This window comes from Mobula birostris, chromosome 12, assembly GCF_030028105.1.
Source record: "Mobula birostris isolate sMobBir1 chromosome 12, sMobBir1.hap1, whole genome shotgun sequence".
Taxonomy (NCBI): Eukaryota; Metazoa; Chordata; class Chondrichthyes; order Myliobatiformes; family Myliobatidae; genus Mobula; species Mobula birostris.
Window position 1 is genome coordinate 21,592,886 of NC_092381.1, and position 23,303 is coordinate 21,616,188.

Here is a 23,303-nt window from a genome sequence, read left to right on the forward strand (position 1 = left end):
ATTATGGTTTGTATACCTTGCCATATATGCAAATATCCCTGGTGCCACAAATGTGGCTGTGAATTTTCTGTGAGTTCTCTCACTTTGCCTTTCTGATGGGACGGAAGAGCACAGCTCTTGCTGACCTTATCCCCTGTTCCGAAGGCAGTGTCCCTATCCCTAAGCAGTGTACGAATCTCTGCAGTCAACATTCAGAAATCCCCCTTCCCCACAAAATAAGCAGATTCAGAACAGGTATTTGTATCTAACAAAATAGCTACAAGAGTTATTAATTATCAGGGGACTATTGATATCATATAGACCTTTGTGCATTCTTCATGGTTTATTTTGTTTTTATTTAGAGTGACAGCACAGTAACAGGCCCTTCTAGCCCAGTGAGCCCCTGCTGTACAATTATACCCTTGTGATCAATTATCCTACTAACCCGTACATCTTTGGAATGTGCGAGGAAACCAGAGGGAAGCCACACAGTCTCGATGAGATCGTAGAAACTCCTTGCCTCAACAACCATGAAGTACTTTGGGCAGCTGGTAATTGTTCGTATAAAATCCCACCTTCCAGCTATATTGGACCCTTTCCAGCCTACTGCACTGATGATGCTGTAGGCTTGGCCTTCCACTCTGTCCTGGAGTGGCAGAGTTGAATCCAGCTTGCTGGTGCTGTAATATTTATGCCAGCCACTATGCTATTGGGCCACTGGTTGCAAGATGGATATTGGTTGTTCCTATTTTTCAGCACATAGATATATTATGGTTTTTTAAAAAGACTTTCCCTTTTGTTCTGTTACAGGAAGGTGTACACAGCAGATGGGAAAGTGAACCAATTAGAGGAGGAGCTGCTTCTGAGTAACAAACAGGATGGGATGAGACTGCCAGAGGGCCACAATCAGTCCTTTGATGACTTCGATAAAAATAAGATGTGCAATGGGAAAGATATGGAGGATGGGAAAGACCCAGCTGCTCCCGATGATGACACTTCAGATGAAATCGAGATGTTAACCTCCAGTCTCTTAGAAGACGATATGCCCGAAGGAATATTTGACGTTCCTGAGGAAATGCAAGAAAAGGATGCGATTGTGGATGGAGGTAAGTGGCTGCCAGGACCTTGGGTGGAGTTTTGGTTTCTGATGTCAAGTGGGAGCTGAGTATCACGGACAGCAGAAGTAACCACGTGTGAGTGTGGTGCCCGAGGTTTTACTTTCAGCATTCAGGTCCTCCTGCACTTGTCTTTCCCATCATGGCTGCTCCCTTATCCCCATCTCACTATTTCAGTCTGAAACTGTTAAAATTCTGTGCACCTCTTTAAAAAAAATATATAATTACATTTCAAGCTTATAAACTGAGAGAGAATATGTCGGTTCTATTCAGTCAGTGGAAGATTGTAAAAACCTGCAGGTTTCTCACTTATACTCACCCACCAACTCTTTGTCCTTTCATCTAATGTACTTGGCTCCACTAGTGCAGGAAAGCGGTACCTAGCATTGTTTTACCGTCAGCACGAGTAACTTGGTGTAACTGACAGTTCAATATTGGCTCCAGTTAACATCAGGATGACAAAAGGTCTGTTCTTGTTGCCTACATGCGATATTCTTAGGCACTGATTTCATTCTCCTGACTGCTGATACAGATCAGCATTTATTCAGTTAAGAGATTCTGCAGATGCTGGAAACCCAGAGCAACACGCACAAAATACTGGAGGAACTCAGCCCGTCAGGCTGCATCTATGTAGAGGAATAAATGTTTTGGGCTGAGATCCGGGGCTGGAAAGGAAGGAAGAAGAAGACAGAATAAGAAGGTGGGAGAAGGAGTACAAGCTAGAAAGTGATGGGTAAAGCCAGGTAGGTTGTAGAGAGGAATTAATTAAGAAGCTGGGAGGTGATGGGTGGAATCTGATTGAAGAGTAGAGTGAACTGTGCATAGGAGACTGGGATACTCATTTACCCCCAGGGCTAGTCTATTGTCGGGCAATCTGAATTTCTTTACATGGAGCAGGGCAGGAGAGGGGAGGGGGTATATTAGAGACTTAAAAGATGAGGCATTTTCTCTTGAACAGAGGGTTCGAAACTAAGAGACTTACAACACTCTGCAGAAGTCTGAAGCACCCTAGATTTTTGTTTTCACAAACAAGAGAAAGTCTGCAGATGCTGGAAATCCAAGCAACACACATCAAATGCTGGATGAACTTGGCAAGCCAGGGCAGCGTCTATGGAAAATAGTACAGTCGACGTTTTGGGCTGAAACCCTTCGACAGGACTGGACAAAAAAAGATGAGTGGATTTAAAAGTTGGGGGGAGGAAAGAGAGAAACATAAGATGATAGGTGAAACTGGGAGGGGGAGGGGATGAAGTAAAGAGCTGGGAAGTTGATTGGTGAAAGAGATACAGGGCTGGATTTCCAGTGGCCACCCATTTTAATTCCACTTCCCACTCCCATTCCAATATGTCAATCCATGGCCTCCTACTGTCGTGATGAGGCCACACTCAGGTTGGAGGAACAACACCTTGTATTCCGTCTGGGTAGCCTCCAAACTGATGGCATGAACATCGATTTCTCAAACTTCCGTAATGCTCTCCCCCCCTTCACCATTCCCCATCCCCTTTTCCCCCTCTCACTTTTCCTGCCCATCGCCTCCCTCTGGTGCTCCTCCCCACTTTTCTTTCCTCCATGGCCTTCTGTCCTCTCCTATCAAACTCCTTCTCCAGCCCTGTATCTCTTTCACCAATCAACTTCCCAGCTTTTTACTTCATCTTCCCCCTCCCACTTTCACCTATATCTTGTGTTTTCCCTCCCCTCCCCCTACCTTTTAAATCTACTCCTCGTCTTTTTTCTCCAGTCCTGCCAAAGGGTCTCAGCCTGAAATGTCGACTGTACTTTTTTCCATAGATGCTGCCTGACCTGCTGAGTGCCTCCAGCATTTTGTGTGTGTTGCCTAGATTTTTTTTTTAATGGTTTCAGATGGTATGGCCTCTACGGAGCCCTGATCTCAACATCACTGAGACTGTCTGGGACTACCTGGAGAGGCAGAAGCAAGTGAGATGGCCAAAATCTGCACAAGAACTGTTGGCAAGTTCTCCAAGGTGCTTGGAACAACCTACCAGCCGATTTTCTTATAAAACTGCACAACAGCGTACCTAAGAGATTTGATGCAGTTAAGGCAAAGGGTGGTGACACCAAATATTGATTTGATTTTTTTTTACTGTTTTTTGTACTTTATAGTATTTTTTGATATTCAGAAATGTTTCATTTCATTATTTTTGAAAACATCTTCAATTTACAGAATTTTTTTTTTACATGCGCCTAAGCCTTTTGCACAGTACTATAGGTTTTAAAGCAATTGGTAGAATGGTTATCGGGGAAAGGAGGAAAGAAAATATCTGGGCAGTGTTGGGTAACTGCCATTCAGTGCTTATCACTTGTTGCCTTTCAAAAGTAGCGCAGTGGTTAGCACAACGCACTACAATACAGGTGACTTGGGTTCAATTCCCACCACTGCCTGAAAGGAATCTGTACACTCTCCCCATGTGGGTTTCCCTTGGGTGTGTCGATTCCTTCCACAGTCCAAAGATGTACCTGTTGGTAGGTTAATTGGTCACTGTATCATCTCGTGATTAGGCTAGGATTAAATTGGGGAATTGCTGATAAATTAGTGGCATGGCTCACTGGGCTCTGTTCCACGCTGTACCTCAATAAATAAATTAAAGCTGTGACCTGCAGGGCTGTGAGCTAATGAAGGATTGAACTGGGGGGGGGGGGGGGGGGGGGGCTCTTCGTTATCTTGTCCAGCATGAACACAACAGCCCAAGTAACCTTGTCTTGTGTTGGAAATATTCTGTTTCACTGTTCTATAGTTCCTTGAAGTTGTTTTTATAGCTTTTCATGCCTTTGGTAGCACATCACCTCTTCCATTTGGGAAACCTTCCAACCATAAGTTCCAATTTCTGGAGAATCAACCCAATAAACCTTGACCCCTGTTTTATTCTTGAAAACCAAATTCTTTCCAAGCAGTTGGTAGATAATGGTTAGCTGCAGGGTGACCCTTATCAGCTTTTAACAATTGTGCTTTTATCTCTTCTATTCAGATATGGATCTGCTTCTATAATGCATTTCTTGTATTGGTTTTGAACAGGTGATCCTATTCCAGAGCCAGCCTCTGTGCTGGGTGCTGACCTGCTGTCCCTGTACAAAGAAGGAAGTTGCTCTGATGTAACTCTTCATGTTGAGAACAAAGTTTTTCATGTGCACAGGTATACTGTTAGCTGTGATCACTGCATTCTTTTTTTTTTAAGTATTTGCTTTAAAAATAACCCAGATCAAGCAAATTTAGTAATGGTATAAAGTGTAGATTTTCAGGAAAGTTTTGTTCTGCCTTCTAGGGCCATCCTGTGTGCTCGCTCCAGTTACTTTGCAGCCATGCTCAGCGGCAGTTGGGCTGAAAGCTCTCAGAAATCCATCACCCTTACAGGGTAGGAAATGATAACCAAAAGATGTTTTAAAGTTTCAATGTATGATATTAGTTATGCGGTCCAGATTAGAAATATTTCATGACAACTTTGTCGACGCTACGTGTAATATGTTTGGCTATTAAGTTTAGTTTGATAATGTTTCACTCAGTTTTATTCTGTTTGTGATAATTCAATGAGCCGTTTATGTTTTTCTTAATGTATAGTAAACAGTGAGTACATGAAAATGTACCAATCAATATTGTTCTATTGGCAATCAATATGTTATTTTCTTGGCACTTCTAATGAAGATATTAAGTGATATCTAACATATTAACCCTAGTTTACTCAAGTGCATTTTTGTAAGGAACTAATATTCCTTCCGGGGTGGTGGAGTGGAGATATATCTCTACCAAAGGCGATGTAATGCACTCCTTCCCTCCAATAGCCTGCAGGTCACCCTTGGGCAAAGTATAGCACCTGCTTAGCCCCCTAATCATGGTCACAGGGAGCTATTAGAGCAGGTGGTGGATGGTCATATGACCATCTGGTGCATATGACAAGTCCTGGTTATGTGACCACTGATCAGGGAGATGATCTCTGAAGACTATTGTTTAATGGCTGGGGTCACCCGTCTTGTAAAGACTGCCTAGAAGAAGGCAACAGCAAACCACATCTGTAGAAAAAAATTGCGAAGAACAATCACGGTCATGAAAAGACCATGATCGCCCACATCATATGACCTGGCACACAATGAACAGCTTCCTTCTAAAGATCTTGTACTACATCTTGCCCTTCCTGCAGTACTCCGTCCATTCTGTCTGCAGAGTTGAGGAGTATTCTCTTCCTCATTGTGCTGGAAATCTTTGGACTGGACCAGCTTTGGAGTGTGGCTGCTCTTGTCCTCACTTCTTGGTTGTCTCATTACCTTTACTTTCTGGAATTCTCTGTCTCGCATTTTATTTTTGCTACCTTGCTGAAATCATCTTTGAATTTAATGAGTCATTTGCGCTTTGCTCCTCACTGACTACAAATCCGCTTTGGTTCCTGCTTTTGTGTTTTATTCATCCATGGGACGTGTCCGTTGCTGGCAAGGCCAGTTTTTATTGTCCATCCCCACGTGCCCACAGGACTGGGTGGATAATTAGAATGTTTTTCTGGGCACAGGATTCTGCCTCAGTTGTGGGGCTGCAGTCAAAGGTCTTTTCTCAAAGACCTTCTGTAAAATGTGGATTTGTGTAAGAATCTTGAAGTTTTGTAACTGCTATTAGTGGAACTTGGATTTCATTGTAGATTATATTAATTATTTTGATTTTAAATCTCCAGCTGCCATGGGGGACTTGGAGCATGAGGGCTGTAGATCAGTAATCCAAGCCTCTGGGTAACAGCCATTAACTTAATTATGTTCTCTGGTAGTAATTCATACAATGAGGGTTTAGTGTCTTTCACAGCTTCAAGATGTTCCAAAGCACTTCTTGAAGTGTGAACACTGTTGATTCATCACATATTTTTGTTCACTCTTGTAACAGGGCTGCCTGCTTCTGACTTCAGTCGTACTGTTAACTTGACCCTTTTCAATTGGTCTTTGGTCTTCTGCATCTGTTCAGTATTTTCTATTTTGCAATGGGTGTGGTTCACTCTCCTTTCTACATCTTTACTTCATGTATTGGCTGTTTTAAGACTGAATTATTTGTAACATTTCACATCCAGATCTGCATCCTTGATATTAAGAGTGATCAGTAGTTCTGAAGCCAAGATACCAAAAGACCCAGTAATATACGTTTGGAAAGGCAGGGATTGATGGCGTGGCTTTGAGTGGGGGGAAATCCTGTCTCACTAATTTGGATGACTTACCTAAAGAGGTTGATACAGGCAGGGGTGGTACATGTTGTCAATGTGGACTCTAGTAAGGCATTTTACCAGGTTCCATGTGGTCTGGGAGGTTAAGGCACAAGGAATCCAGGGTGCAATGGCTAATCTGTTCCAAAGTTGGCTTGCTTCGAGGAGGCAAAAGATTGGTGGAACAATGCTTTTCCAATTGGAAGTAGTGATTGTTGGCACGTCACAAATTACTGCTGAGATCCTTGTTTCTGTGCAATATACATTAATAAGTTGGATGTGAATGCAGAAAATATAATAAGCATGCACAAGACTCAAGTTGGGGATATTGTGGAAAGTGAGGACAGTTGTTGTAAGACCTCTCTAAGGCTACAATAGAATTGGAAGGTTGGGCAGGGTGTTGGGAGATGGAATTTAATCCCAACAATTAAAGGGTGATGCATTTTGAAAGTCAAATGGGAGTAGGATATCCACAATAAATGGCAGGGTGCCAAAAGATGTTAATAAAGAGAGGAACCTGTAGTTCCCTGAAGGTGACAGAGTAAGGAAGGCATGTACGGCATGTTTTCCTCCTCAGGTTGGCACTAAGTCCGTGCAACTGCTCTCCCTGTGTGCAGACAGTAAAGCATTTCTCATACTGAGATTTATGTGACTACTGGACTGTCCTTTATATTGGTCTACTTCAGTTTTCCAGTGTTTTCTTTCGTGTGTACGACTGGCCGGTGACTGATCTGTTAATTTCTATGGAGGGGTGGAGAGGGGATGGTTTGTTGCTACTGTCATTGTTCTTTTCTGCAGGTGAAGGGGTCAGAGATTGTTATGTTTAGGGGGTTGGTGAGTGCTATTGTGGCTGTTTTTTGCTGTGGGCAAGGGGGGATTTTGGAGTCTGCAAGTTTTTCATTTTTTTTGCCAGCGGAGGTGGTAGTGTGGGGGTGGGGTGTTGGGGGGATGTCTTTTCTTTCATCAACACCTATGGTCTTTCTGTATTCAGTGCCTATCTAGAGTAGACAAATATCAGAGTCGTATTGTACATGCCTACTTTGACAATAAAATGAACCTATGAAAAGAAAATAAGAGATGTTATGTTGCAACTTTATGAAACGCTGATCAGACTGCACTTGGAGTGCACCACACTATATGTGGTGTGCTGGAACGAGTTCAGAGGAGATTTGCCAGGGTGATGCCTGGATTGGAGGATTTCAGTTATGGGGAGAGATTGGAGTGGGTTAGTTTTCCTTGAAGGTCTCATAGTGACGTAGTAGAATCATTTTTCAGCGGGAGGTGTATCAAAAGCAAGAAGGTGTAGGTCTAAATTGAGAGAAAGGAGCTGTAAATGAGGATTTAAGTGGTCTTTTTCATTTTACACAGAGGAGTTTATATCTGAGACTTGGTGCCGAAGGAGGTGGTGCACTGAAATACAATTTCATTGTTGGGGCATTTATGCAGTCACTTAAATAGGCAAGACGTGGACAGATATGGACCTCGTGTGGATACCGGTAAATAAGATGAGTGTAGATGGGGAGAAAGATTGGAATGATGAGCTGAAGACCCCATTCCTGTGCTGTTCAGCTCTATGACATGTGAGAAAATGTGTCACACTTTTATTATCTGGATTCACTGAATGCTTGGTGCTTGTAAATGACTTCATTGCCTTCTGTCACATTTAATTCTTTTCTGTAATATTTGAACATTTAATGAAAGACATCCCAGAAGTATAAAATGAGAAATATATAATCATTATTTTGTGAATTGAAGTGCATTTTGGCATCACACATCAACTCATAAATGGCCTAACAGCCATCAGAGATAATACAGCCATGGAAATAGAATCTTGAGATGCTTTTTATGTAAATACATTCATTAGGGTATCATTAGTGCTGTATTTGCATTTTGCTTTGAGCAAAATAATCACGGAAACGGTTTAATTCTATTTTAAAGATGTTCAGAAATATTCTTAACTCATTTGTCCGTGCAGCTAAATTTCAACTTCAAAGTGTTAGCTCTGGGCAGAAGATGATTGACTGTGAGGCTAAAGCTTTACTCGTATTTAGAAAACTTCGTAACAAAAGTTGTGCAGATTTGGAAATGAAGGCTTTCACCTCCTGATTGGTGACCTAACTGTACGTGCTCTCTTTTGCCCCATATCCTGGATTTCCTTTGTTTAATAAAAGTCACTTGATGCCTACTATAGAGCTAATTATTTATTTTGTGTTAAGTAAAATGTTTGTTCCCCGCTCACTAACTAAGTTTTATTCCCCAACTGCATGTCAACTGACTGGGTTCTAATTTTTAGACTGATTTCTACTGAGCCAGTTTCTCCCAGTTCACCCCAATAATTCCCTTTCTAATATCTCGAAAGCTTTAATCAAATCGTCTCTCAATTTCTAAATTCCAGGGGATGTAAACCTAATTTGTGAGTCATTAATAGTTGATGGCATAACAAATCGCACATTTATTAATTGATAGAAAGAGATTGGTATACTATTTATTCAATTGTTTTTGTTCCTCGCTGACCTTGTGGCACATCAGCAGCAACATTGCCATTTCTTGAGCATTTGTCTGTTTTTAAGAGGCCGAGTTGCTAGCTCGATGCTCAACCAGGCATGGACGGAAAGCGTGCAAGGAGCCAGCCAGGTTAAACCCAAGGCAACTTACCTCAAAGTCCAGTGTGGATGCCGCTACACCACTGGCTGGCTATTATTTATTCAATGTTAACTTATTTTTGTAGGAAACTTGGGTATTTTGTGAAAATATAGTAGGTTCACGTGATTGTATGAAAATGCACTTGGGGCTATGGTGGCCCACTGGTTAAGTTGCTCCATTAACAACTGGAGTACTGTACTGTTGATTCAGCATTGAGTTCCGATCCGATCATGGCAGCTGGAAAGTTTATATTAAATTCATCTGGAAATGAATTCTGTCTCAGTAACATTAATAAAACTAATGGAACCAGATTTTATTCAGCAACCATGCTGTTTGTTAATACCCATCAAGGAATGAATTCTGTCCATCTTGTTCAGATCCACTAATGTTGTCAGCACTTTACCTTCTCGTGTCAGGATGAATAATCTCCGATGTCATCCACGTTCTATCAACAAATACATTTTTTTAAAAAGTCACTGAATAACAAATCGGGTGCTGTGATGGAATCAAGGGAGCAAGCAGCCACTGATAGCTATCGAAAATGATTTATTACTGGTAGAGTATTACTGAGGTATAGTGCAAAGGATGTCTTGCCTATGGTGCATTGAGGTAGTACCAAGTAAAACAATGACAGAATGCAGAATAAAGAGCAACAGCTACAGGACAAGTAAACAAAAAGGTGCAAGATCATAACAAGGAAGACGGTGAGATCAAAAGTCTATGTATCATACTAAGAAACCATTCAATAGTCTTATAACAGTGAAGTGGAATCCGTCAGCTTGGTGGAATGTGTTACAAGTTTTTGGATCTGCCTGATGGGAGAGGGGGACAAGAGAGAATATCCAAGGGGGCGGGGGTTTTTGATTGTGCTGGCTGTTTTATTGAGGCAGTGAAGTGTAAGCTGAGTCTATGGAGGGGAAGTGGTTTTCTATGAAGTGCTGAGCTCAGTCTATGACTCTCTGCAGTTTCTGTAGTGCAGTCCAGTTGCCATACCAAGCCATTGTGCATCCAGATATAATATTTTCTGTGGTGCCTCGAAGAAGTAAGGTTTATGGGTACATGCTAAGAGATGCTTTTTGATCGCTGGTGGGACCGTTCTGCTTCTGGAGAAGGGAGACTGCCTTTTGATTGCTGGTGGGATTGCTCTGTTGCCAGAGAAGGGAGACTGCTTTTTGATTGCTGGTGGGATGGCTGTGCTGATGGAGAGGGAAGCCTGTGTGACCTGCTGGAGAATGTTACCCATGTTTTCTGGATATGGACTTGGACTATGGACTTTTTTTTTTCAGTTTTTTAATATTCTATGTTTTTTGCCCGATCTTTCTTGTTTTTTTTGTGTGTGGGAGGGCGATTTGGGAGACAGTGTGCCTGTTCCATTTTTGTTTTCTTTGTGGAAGGAGGAAGGATTTGGAGGTTGATAATCGTGCTGCTGTTCTTTTCTTTCTTGGTTTTGTGGCTGTCTAGAGAAGAAGAATTTCAAAGTTGTATACTGCAATTATAAATGTACTTTTGAACCTTTATGTATTGACATACAGCGTGGAAAAGGCTGGTTGGACCTTCGCTCTGCACCGCCCCCCCCCCCCCCAGCAACCCCCGATTTAATGCCATCCTAATCACAGGACAGTTTACAATGACCTGTTAACCTCCCAAGCAGTACATCTTTGGACTGTGGGAGGAAACTGGAGCACCTGGAGGAAACGGAAAGAACGTACAAACTCCTTGGAGACAGCAACAGGAATTGAACCCGGGTCACTTGAACAATAAAGCCTTGTGCTAACCACTATGCTACCATGCCACCCCATTACAATGGTATCATCTGCAAACTTGTAGATAGAGTTAGAGCAGGTTTGATCATGCATTTATGAGTGAGGGGGCTTATGATGCAGCCTCACGGAGCACATGTGCTTAGAATAATCATGGTGGAGGTGTTGCTGCCTAGCCTTACTGATTCAGTGTGTTAGTCAGGAATTCAAGGATCCAGTTGCAGAGGGAAGTGTTGACAGTCAGGTCTTGGAGTTTGCTGGTTGGTTTGCTTGGAAATAGAGTTTTGAAGACAGAGCTGTAGTCAATAAACAATAGTCTAGCTTGCAGATTGCCTGCCCAATGGTTTTGTCTTGTGAAAAATGACAAAAGACAAAATTGAGCTTTATAAAAATCTTTGCCTTGTAAACCTAAAGGATCTTTGGAAGCTTTCCAAATGTCATTCATGTAAGTTGTTGCTAAGAATCTGAAACCTGTAGGATGGTGAACGGTATTAATCAGCAGTAGTACAAAGTGGGCGATGGTGACCCATTGTTCATTTTATTCCTGGCTGTTCATTGTAAAATGTCTTCACTGTTCCAGTAGCTTTTCAGTGATTAATAAAGATATAATTACTTACAGTGTGAGCCATGTGGATATGGACATCGTCATGAACTTTATATATGGGGCCATCTTAGACTTGCCAAAAGGAACTCTCCCATGGTAGGTATATTTTATCTAACTGTTTTACATATCATCTTGGAAGGACAGGAATTTTTAGTACATTGTCGTAGATCACTTGAGAAACTGCACTGTGAAATTTTATTCATTAATCTAACTAATAAAGGTATCTCTGTGCATTTCTTTCTCCTTTTTAAAACATTTTATTTTGGATTTGAAGTAACAGATAATTGGGATTATAAGACGTAGGAGCAGAATTAGGCCATTTGGCCCATCAAGTCTGTTCCACCATTCCATCATGGCTGATTTATTATTGTTCTCAACCCTATTCTCCTGCCTTTTCCCCGTAACCTTTGTAGCCTTTACTAATCAGGAACCTATTAACCACTGCTTTAAATATACCCACTGACTTGGTCTCCAGAGCCTATGTGGTGATGAATTTCACAGATTCACCACCCTCTGGCTAAAGAAATTCCTCCTCATCTCTGTTCTAAAGTGACACCCTTGTATTTTGAGACTGTTCGCTCTGGTCCTAGTCTCTTCCACTATAGGAAACGTCCAGTCCTTGTCCACTCTATCTTGCATTTTCAATATGAGATCCCTCTTTGTTCTAAATTCCAGAGCGTACACGCACAGAGCCGTCAAACGCTCCTCATATGTTAAACCTTTTATGCCTGGGGATATTCTTGTGAGCCTCGTCCCGGCACTCTCCAATGCCAGGGCATCCTTTGTGATTCTATAAGTTGCCATTTGAAGGAGGAGTTTCTGCAATGATGAAGGACTGAAATAGTGATGCTTGGCACTAACCCAAAGCTTTTCCTTTTCTTCAGTTCCATCATTTTGTTAGCAGATATGTACAATTTGGAAGGGCTGAAGGAAGTTGTTATGTATATTCTGAAGAAGGATTATTGCAAGTTTTTTCACAAGGTAACATTTTGTTCTATGTATAATGGACATTGTGCAGAAAGCTGAACATTTACATAAATATTCACTTTTTAATTTTCTGAAGTCCATTGCTTTCAGACCTTCCATGTTCATGCCCTGGATTAGTTTTGAGAAGATTTTGCCTTGAAGATTTTTTTGTGTGGAGGTTTGATTAATTGTTTTGTGGAAGTGTTAGATTTTTGTTCATTCATTCATGAGAAATGAATGTGACTGCTAACGGCAGCACTTGTGTAGCACAGTTATAGAGCTGCTGTCTCACAGCTCCAGTGACCTGTGGCCATCCCTGGGCCCCAGGTGACCCATGGCATTCACTAGATCCATATCTGACTTCTTCCTTTCTCCACCTCTCTCTCCATTTCAGTGCAGAATAGTGACCAGTATCCATTATATACCCACCAGTTCCCACAGCACTCTTGACTACACCTTGCTTCCTTCAGATAGATCAGTCCTATTCCATTCTGAGTTCCTCCCAGCCAAGGTGCCTAATGTAAACTCAAGGCACAGAACCTTGTCTGCCAACTGGACATGATACTGCCCTTGGGACTTTCTGTGTTGAATTTAAAAGTTACCACTTTGTTCCCCTCTCTGCAGCTATGGCTGTAGTTTTAAATTTGTTCTGTTTCTTTTTCTCTTCTCTCCTCAACTGTTTTTAAAGTAATTGTCACCATGGTGACTTTGACCTTACCCTTTTACATACATTACCTGTGTTTTCTCTGTCCCTCTCTGTGATTTAAACTGCAGTAGTTTTCTCAGTATCCAGTTCCGATGAAGAGTCCTTGACTTGAGGTGTTAACTGTTGGTCTCCATCCCTTCAGATGCTGTTGGCTCGCTAATACTATCATAAATAGAAATAAACCACTTGGTCCTTTGAGCATTCTGTCTCTTTCTTCAAGATCATTGAATTTGTTTTTTTTAAACTCATTTTCCTGCACTATCCTGATATTCCCTTTACCTGTATTTCTGTTCTGAATGACTGAGGTTCCACAGACCTTTAGGATAGAAAATCTCAAAAATTCTTCTTTGTGCTCTTAACTTGCCTTTTGGATATTCTGAGACTGACTTCTGGTTCTTGACTCCACATACAGGAAAGTCATTCTCTGGATCCAAACTGCTGAGTTCTGGCAGAATCCTCTTAAGTTTCAGTGAGATCTGTTTTCATCGTTTTAAAGAATACAGATCTAGTCTAGAAGAGGTACGCACATGAAATGCTGAAGGAACTCAGTGGATCTGACAGCATCTATGGAAATGAATAAACAGTCAGCGTTCCAGGCTGAGACGCTTCATCAGGACTGGAAAGGAAGGGGAAAGAAGTCAGAATAAGAAAGTTTGGGGAGGGAATGAGTACAAGCTAGAAGGTGATAGGTGAAGCTTGAAGCCATGTTTGTGGGGGAGGGGAGAGTAGAAAAGACAAAAGGGCTGGTGAAGGAGGAATCTGAGGTGAGAGTGAAGATAGGAGACCTAATTCACTAGATTTCTTTTCATATAGCAATGTACCATCCCTGGAACGTCTGTATTTCCTCTACAGTGAATATTTCTATGTTTAAGTAAGAGGGTGAAAACTGTACCTAACACTCCATATGCATGTTCACTATGGCCAGTACAACTTTATGATCCTATCTTTGTGATCATGTTGTAACGCCTAATTCAAAGTTGCATATTGATGTGAGCAAGGAGCTCACTCACAAGGAGTGGCTTGGTTAGTTGTGAATACTGCGTATCTTGTTACAGCAGTCTGTTTTATGAAGAGTTTATTGGCGACGGGGGAGGTTGATTGGAATATTGGAAAAATAAAAGATGTATTCAGTGTAGATTTGTGCTCGGACCTTTTTGTGCAACATATCATTTTATAACCACATCCATTGTATATGTGTATGTTCACAAGTAAAGGAACACATTCCAATGACTTTCCTTACAACGTAGTTCAGAAGTGAGGATATTTACTGATGACTGCAGCATTAACTTTCATTCACTACTACTCATAAAATGGCCCAGGTAAGACTGGAACATGTTCATGCCGGTAGGTGGTTGTTATCATTCATGCCCAGCAATGACCATCTCCAACAACAAAGTCCAGCTATTTCCCCTTGCATTCAATAACCAGAAATGTAGGTGGATGAGCTATAGATGTGCATAGATGCAAGAAGAGGCTGGAAGATATTTATAATGAATACTACACCCCCCCCCCCCAAATTGCCAGCCGGTGGTGCAGTGGCATCCACAGTGGACTTCCAAGGCGGGTGGTCCTGGGTTTGAATCCACCGGGCTCCTTGTATGCTTTCCGTCTCTGCTGGGCTGAGTACTGAGCTAGCAATTCAACCATGTGAAAAAATAATAGTCAAGAATGCTAAGGAAATGGCAAGGTTACAGCCCGATGTGCCACAAGACTCGGAGAAGAACAACAAACACCCCCTGCTGCCTCCCCCAAGCCTCTGCACCATCTCCAAGGCATTTTGGAAAGTGATGTCATTCTCTCTAGTGCAGCTCCAGAAAAGCTCAAGAACCTTGGCAACATCGGAGTCATTATGTATTTATGGATGAGTCATTACTTATTCATTTGTTTGTTTATTGAGATACAGCCTGGAGTCAGCCCCTCGGGCCCTTCGAGCTGCGCCACCCAGCAATCCCCGATTTAACCCTAGCCTGGTCACAGACAATTGACAATGACCAATTAAATTATTAACCAGTACATCTTTGGATTGTGGGAGGAAAGCAGAGCACCCAGAGGAAACTCAAGCACACACACACAACGTACAAGTTCCTTACAGGCAGTAGCAGGAATTGAATCTAGGTCGCTGAAACTGTAAAGCATTGTACAAACCATGATGCTACCATACCGTCCCTAATTGGAGGCACTGACTGATGGAATATTACCTAAACCAGAGACTATCACAGACTTTCTGTTTGTAATTTGAAGCTTTGAATTCTCCTCCACCCCCCCCCCCCCCCAATCAGCAGTGTTAGGGTTGGGGAGGAGGACACTGAATGCACTTTTCTAACCACTAAAGTTTCTGGTCCATGTCTAATACCGTTGGTGAAGGGTTGGATTTTGTAGCTTTTGAAGCTGCTGTTTAAATTGCTATGCTGCCCTCTACTTGGCGAAGACGTATCATAAAACTCCTTTGGAAATTCCTGACCAAGCACATCATACGCTGATCTGATGTTTACACTCCAGTTGGAAGGTTCTGAGAAGTAGTGTTCCCAAGTGAGCCTTTTATGGAGTCCCAACACTTCAGCGTATTTACTGTTGACTTGGATCTAGGCACAGACTTGTACATCCAAGTCAACAGAGTGCATTGTTAAGCACAGTAAATTTTGCAGACAGGATCATGCAGATACCAAGGGACACAAACTAAGTCCATTGCCAAGACGCTGGTAAATGGAGTTCATTATGGAGGGATAGTGATGTCATGCATTTTGAATGATAAATTGGAGTCTTTTTATAGTGGTGTGAAACACTATGCTAGCTAAGAAAGCCAAGGAATTTGATTGTCTGCAGAAATCACTGTAAATACAATCAGCAGATGCAAAAGTAATAAAATAAATTGCAGGCCCTTTTTAAACTGGGTGGTGGCCGGTGAGATGTGACGTGGTAAACAAGGGTCAACTTTATTCACCATTATATTTACATGTATTAAGAATTTGCTGTGGTGTGTTGGCATTGCAACAAAAACAAAACAACATTCAGCAATTATATAAAAAAATAAAGTATTTTAGAAAAATAAGATATTTAACCAATGATGAGATAGTACTCTTCTGAACTCTAATGGAGTTGTGGGGCTCCGAGAAAGATGGGGTGAAGTGATATTGATGACAAAGGCTGGTGTTGTTATGGTGATTTAGCCTGAAATCACAACACTGAAGGGGGAAAGTATTGCAGTAACATAAGAAATAGGAGCAGGAGTTGGCCATCTGGCCTGTCGAGCTTTCTCCACCATTCAAAAGGATCATGGCCAATCTGACCATGGACTCATCTCCACCTACCTGCCTTTTCCCCATAACCCTTAATTCCCCTACTATGCAAAAATATATCGACCCTTGTCTTAAATATATTTACTGAGATAGCCTTCACTGCTTCATTGGGCAGAGAAGTCCACAGATTCACCTCTCTCTTCCTCAGCTCCATCCTAGATCTACTCCCCCAAATCTTGAGGCTATGAAGGGGGGGAAGTATTGCAGTACGGCGGGAGGAGAGAGTCCAGCGTGCCATGCATGCATGGCCCTCCGGTGAAAATGATATCGTATCCATTAAATAGGGGCCGTGGACAATTCTGATTTGACGGAGACAGACGTGAAAGCACAGAGAAATTTCTGAAACGCCCGTTCGCTGCTGTCGTTACTGTGCGATCGTGAATCTTCCGGAGGGAAGGCCTCAAAATCCCCGGCTTTGCCTGCTGTTGGTGACCGAGATTGAGGTCGAATCGCTCGGATAGAGATGGTGCTCGGTACTTGGTGTCGGAGCTGATCGGAGGCTTGAAGTTTTTGGACGACTCTGAGTCAGGCTGTGGTCGGGCATGGCAGGGAGAGTTTTTCTTCCTTCTCCCGTCTGCATGAGATGTGGGACATTTGAGAGACTTTGAACTTTTTACGGTGCTCATGGACTGTTCTTCATCAAGTTATGGTATTGTTGCACTGTTGTAACTATATGTTATAATTATGTGGTTTTGTTAATTTTTTCAGTCTTGGTCTGTCCTGTGTTTTGTGATATCACACCGGAGGAAATATTGTATCATTTCTTAATGCATGCATTACTAAATAACAATAAAAGAGGACTGCGTGTCTTCATAATCTAATTCTCGTCTCACCTACTAGTGGAAACAACTTTCCTGCCTCTATCTTATCCCTTTCATAATTTTATTTGTTTCTGTAAGATCTCTTCTCATTCTTCTGAATTCCAGTGAGTCCAGTCCCAGGTGACTCAATCTCTCCTCATAGTCTAACCCCCTCATCCCTGGAATCAACCTGGTGAACCTCCTCTGCACTGCCTCCAAAGCCAGTATGTCCTTCCTCAAGTAGACCAGAACTGCACGCAGTACTCCAGGTGTGGCCTCACCAGTACCCTGAAGAGTTGCAGCATAACCTCCCTGCTCTTAAAGTCAATCCCTCTAGCAATGAAGGCCAACAGTCCATTTGCCTTCTTGATAGCTGGCTGCACTTGCAAACCAATTTTTTGTGATTCATGCATAATAACTCCCAAGTCCCTCTGCACAGCAGCATGTTGCAATTTTTTTAAGCATTTAAATAGTAATTTGATCTTCAAAAGTATTTAAGAGGCATTTTAGATAGGCACAGGAACAGGCAGGGAATGGGAAGATATAGACCATCTGCAAGCAGGTGCTATCATGACCAGCACAGACTGCTGTATGTTCTTTCTAAGCATACAGTGGAGAATTCTTGGGTAGAATTAAGGGATTTTGAAAAACAAGTAATTGAATGTTTTGGAATTATGCACGGGCCCTCCATTTGCAGGTGAGGTGACAGGACATAGAAAAGCAGAAGTTAGATAAATTTGTAGCAAAATTGGGATGTTTTCAATTAGATTTTTGCTATTCAGGTAGATTAGTTCACGCAGATCAGCTGATCTGGACAGAAGTAGGTTCCTATAGAATGCTCCAGATAACTCTCTGCAACAAAATATACAAGGGATCAGCCAGATTTAATTACCTTAACAATGTGTGAACATTTCCTTCATGACGGTCACAATCCAAATCTGTGAACCAGCTGTTAAGCGTCCAGACTGTCCTCTGAGTGATGAGACAGAATAAACTTCGCACACCTCCGAATTAGAGTCAGATTTGTTATCACCAACTCGTATGACATGGCATTTGTTGTTTTGCAGCAGCGGTACTGTGCAAATTCATAAAAATCCTATAAATTACAAAAATAAAGAGTGCAAGAAATGGAACAATGTGGTAGCATTCATGAATAGAGCAGAGGGGAATGTAATGCCATACATGCCTGTTGAAAGTTCCTGTTAACCAGAATAAAAATACACGCAGGACAGTATGATGCTAAAAGAAAATGCATCCAAAAAAGTTAGGTACCAGTCTGAGAAACGGAGTGGCTGAAGAGTCAGGGTTTCAAAGAAGAACCCTAAACAGACTGAGCAGGAAGTGAAAAAATATTAAATAGGACGAGGGATCAAAATTGCCACCTTTCATGATAAAATGAGGAAGAATATGGTAAAAATTTTAGGAAAAATTTGGATAGGTATATGGATGGGAGGGGTATGGAGAGCTATGGTCTGGGACCAGTTTGATGGGACTAGACAGAATAATAGTTTGGCATGGGCTAATTGAGCCTTAGGATTTGTTTCAGCGGTGTAGTGTTCTATGACTCTGAATAACCAGATTGTCAGAAACTATGATTGCCCTGTAAAAATGAATAAAGGTGTTATTGTAAATGAAAATAAGAAAGTAGTCATTAAATATGTAAGTATTATCATCAGAATTTATAGTAGAGGAAGAGGCTAAAATTTCTGACATCCCAAGGAAAGCAATACCTAATCTGGAATTTACAAAATTGGCCCAAATAATAAAAAAAAAGCAATGAAGAAAATAATGACCGTCCATTAAAAGCAGATGATTTTCATGTTAGGATTTCAAAGAAATTGGGTAATGTTGCTGAAAATGCTTCAAAGATGATTTTTCCAAGTGTTCTCCTTTGAGTAATTTTACCACAGGCAAGATGTAACAGCAAACATTTTTGAGTGTATTTCAAGAACTTGCTGGATTCTTGCAGTAAACCATTTGAAAAGAAACAGGAAACATTATTATGATATTTGAAGGAACATTCTTTTCCTCAAACAAATTGCTGATTGTCCCAGTACTCCAGAGATTGTTCCCGATGCTGATGAGTGGACACTTAGTTTGGTCAAAAGGGATCCTGCAGATGCTGTAAGTCCAGAGCAGCATGCACACAAAGTGCTGGAGGAACTCAGCAGGTCAGAAGGCATCTGTGGAGGGAAATGAATAGTTGATGTTTGGGGCTGAGCCCCTTCGTCAGGACTGGAGAGGAAAGTTAGTAGAAGCCTGAATGAGAAGGTGGGGGTGGAGGAGGAGAAGGACCACAAGCTGGCTGTTGAGAGATGAGACCAGGTTGCTGGGAGAGTTGTGTTAGAATGTTTTCTGTGGGGGACCCAGATTCACTTCATGCCGCTGTCTGTAAGGAGTTCTCCCTGTGACCGCAAGGGTTTGCTCCAGGTGTTCCAGTTTCCTCCCACAGTCTAAAGACGTATCAATTGGTAGGTTAATTGGTGATTGTGAATTATCCCGTGATTAGGCTCGGATTATTTTGGGACATTGCTGGGTAGCACAGCTCTGAGAACCAGAAGGGCCTACTCCCTGCTCTATCTCAATTTTTTAAAAAACTAGCAACAATAATAATAAATAAATAATCCTGAGGATATGAGTTGTAGAGTCTTTGAAGGTGACTTTGTGGATTCTGTTCAGTGCTGACGAGAATGAAGTTATCCATGTTGGCTGAGATTTGCAGGGCTATTTTTTTCCCCAGTTTGGTGGGCGTCGGGAACAGGCTGCCAGGGGAGGTGGAAGAAGCAGATACAATAACAGTGTCCAAGAGGCATTTAGTCTATCATCTGAATTAGCAGGGAACAGAGGGATAGTGACCTCATGGAGGCTGATGAGAAAGGTGTAGATTGACACCATGGTCATGAAAATGTGATGGGCTGAAGGGCATGTTACTGTGCTGTACTATTATATGTTCCATATTTTTGAAGAACTCCAGTTCTGTTTACACACTGTCCTTGAGATTTACTGTTTATGGGTTTTAAACGGTTCCTGCTTCCCGACTGTCACCATTGAGATTTCTTTTTAGCAGCAGCTGTGTGAAGTGTTTTCATGAAATGTGTCTGCTTGTATTGCTGAGGATAGAACAGCATGAGTTTGAGTCCTGAGATGATATTTTTGCCAAAAGAAATTGAACCTAGTGTTTACAGCAGAAGTAAAAGAGCCACTTAAAAATATTCCTGAATTGTATTGTCTCTTTGTTTAGAATTTGCTGAAATGTAAATGCAGTAATTAGAGATAATATGAAGTGCATGCATAAACCACTGTCCCTTTCCTCATTTGATGTAATTTTAATTAATTTACAGCCTGTTGTTGGCGTGCAGCAGTCAATTGTGGAATGTCTGCAAATATCTCACTCTGTTGGGATTGATGCACTGTACAACTCTTGCATGAGGTAAGATAATTTATATTGTGGTGTGAAGCTGCAGGTGGCTGATGGAACCTTTTTAAAAATGAATCTGTTCCAAAACTATTTTCTTTTTTTTTGCAGATGGATTACCAAATATTTTGTGAAATGTTGGTCTGGGAAGGCATTTTCTTGTCTTCCAGCGGAATTACATAGAGCTTGCTATGACTCAGTAGTCCATTCATTAGTAAGTCACGTCTGTCATCAGTATTTTCTTACCTTCTGTGGCAGTGTAATTTTAAAAGGTGTTTATAATGAACTCATCATTCCATCCAGAATGCAGGTGTTTGAAAGAGAAATTTATCTGGTAACCTGAAACTCTCTCAACTATAAGTGACTGGTATTGATTATCATCATCTGGAAACAGGCCATTCAACCCACTTCATTCATGCCGACCATTGAAATATACGTACTTATCCCATTTTCCTGTGCCTGACACACGCACCCAGATGATTCAAGTCTAGAATTCTTAAATCCATTCAATGGATCTGCCTCCATTCTCAGGCAAGGTATTTCATATACCACTTCTAGGTGGAAAAGGTCAGACTGCCTCTCAATATCTTTCCCCTTAAACTAAATCTGTATCTGTGTCCTGCATTTTAAGTAATGATTTCATTGGTGTAACTAAAACTCTTCTTGCTGAAAATTGGATTGTTTTTTTAATTGGAATTTCCATTGGGAGCTCTGTTTATTTTTGTACAAAAGGACTGGGCACTTGTTGAAGTAACAACCTCAAACTGAAGATATTTAAGATGCTGGAACTCTGAGATTTAAAAAAAAATTATATGTATGTATATATGTATATATATATATATATATATATATATATATATATATATATATATATATATATATATATATATATATATATATATATTTGAAATGCTCAGTATTAGAGATGCAGAAGGAGTGAGAGATAACACTTTAGGTTGATAACCTCTCATTATAACTGGCAAAGGTCAGAGAATAGCAGGAACTTGGGGAGAATCATATTATTACAATTTAGGAGTTCTTGCCTTCCTGACCCTCCATGTGATTCCCCCTATCCCCTCCACCCCCCAATTCAAATGAGAGCTTCACTGCTGCAGAGACCTGGGTTCAATTTGGTGCTGTCGGTGAGGAGTTCGAACATTCTCCGGGCATCTGCCCACATCCCAAAGACCAGCTGATTACTAGCTGCTATGGCGTTCCTAGTATCATAGGATTATGGAGGGCACAGTAGTGTAGTGGTTAGCACAATGCTTTACGGTATGGGCGACCCAGGTTCCATTTGCACTGCTGCCTGTGTGGAGTTTGTCCGTTCTCCCCATGACTGCCTGGGTTTCCTCCCAGGTGCTCTAGTTTCCTCCCACAGTCCAAAGACGTTGGCAGGTAAATTGTAAATTGTCCTGTGATTAGGCTAGGATTAAATCAGGGGATTGCTGGGTGGCGTGGCCCTTTTCCTCACTGTATCCCAATGAACAACTAACTGGGCTGTCCGAGAGAGGAGAGGTTTTCAGGGAGGTAAGTGGAGGAATGAGACTGATGGGGATTGTTCTGAATCGGGGATGGACCTGTTGGGCTGACTGACCTCCTATATTGTGATAGATGAGCATTCTCCTTCCCCCTCGCTTTTTGAGACATTTTTTTCTCTCTATCCCTTTATTGAGCTGTAATATTACCCTTAATCAATAATCCCTCCCTTGTCTTGTTTATCCTATATTTTTTTATTCACTGATACATCCCTTCCGGCCCAGACACTCCACACTGCCCAGTTGTACCCATGTGACCAATTAACCCACTAACCTGTACATCTTTGGAATGTGGGAGGAAACCAGAACACCCGGAAGAAAGCCACCCAGTCACGAGGAAAACGTACAAACTCTGCTGGCGCTGTAACAGCGTTATGCTAACCGCTACACTTCCATGCTGCCCAATAACATATTGTGCATAGAAAAGTGTACCGAATTCCCAAATAAAGCTCAGATGTTGTTTGATCTGTTCTCGCTGATTTCTCTGTTCTGTTTTCAAAATCCTTAATTTGAAGGCCAGCGATCCTTCAAGGTACCGTGTTAAAAACCGCAGTTTGTTCCTTTAAGATTTTTGGCCCGCTTTGATTAGGAGCTCAATGTGCGATTGGTGTCTTTTTTTCAACACTGCAGAACGTGGGTAGTGTGGTTTCAGTGTTGCTGGAAAGTGACCGTCTACTGTGGAACCTTCCAGAAGTGAAGTGGTCAGAGCAAACCATTGCCTTGACAAAAGAACTACAAGATGAATGCATCAAGCTGATTGTGCTGAATTTTCTTGAGGTGGTCAAAAATGAAAGCTTCCTCCTCCTGCTGAAGGTAAGCTGCATTTTCTCCCCGTCACGTGCAGCAAATTTCCATTGGATTGTCACAATAGTTGAATTCATACGAGGTATTGTTGAGGCCTAATGTGGAGTATTGTGTATAGATCTGGTCACCTACCTCCAGGAAAAATATCAATCAGATTGAAAGAGTGCAGAGAAAATTTACAAGAACTTTGCCAGGACTTGAAGCCCTGAGTTAGAGAAAGGCTGAATAGGTTAGGTCTTTTATTCCCTGGAGTGTAGGAGAGTGAAGGAGATTTGATAGAGGCATACAAAATTATGAGGGGTATAAGGGAGGCGGGGTGGAGATGCGTCTCTGTCAAAGGACGTGTGATGTGCACCTTCCCATCTCTAACCTGCAGATTACCCTTGGATAAGGTGTAGCAGCACCTGCTCAGCAACCCCCTTCTGCTCCGATCAGGGTCACGTGAAACCATGGGAGCAGGTGGTGGATGGTCGTATGAGCACCCGGTGCACATC

The 23,303-nt window shown here is 41.8% G+C and overlaps 1 protein-coding gene across 3 annotated transcripts in view; it reads left to right on the forward strand.

Moving 5' to 3' along the window:
- Positions 1–23,303, forward strand: part of btbd8 (BTB domain containing 8) — a 120,257-nt gene that overhangs the window by 66,056 nt on the left and 30,898 nt on the right. For all 3 annotated transcript variants that reach the window (XM_072273422.1, XM_072273421.1, XM_072273423.1), the window contains 8 exons: positions 790–1,085; positions 4,126–4,243; positions 4,373–4,462; positions 11,300–11,380; positions 12,169–12,265; positions 20,394–20,482; positions 20,579–20,681; positions 22,636–22,818. In XM_072273422.1, the coding sequence (XP_072129523.1) occupies positions 790–1,085; positions 4,126–4,243; positions 4,373–4,462; positions 11,300–11,380; positions 12,169–12,265; positions 20,394–20,482; positions 20,579–20,681; positions 22,636–22,818 (1,057 nt within the window). The remainder of the gene's footprint in view (positions 1–789; positions 1,086–4,125; positions 4,244–4,372; positions 4,463–11,299; positions 11,381–12,168; positions 12,266–20,393; positions 20,483–20,578; positions 20,682–22,635; positions 22,819–23,303) is intronic.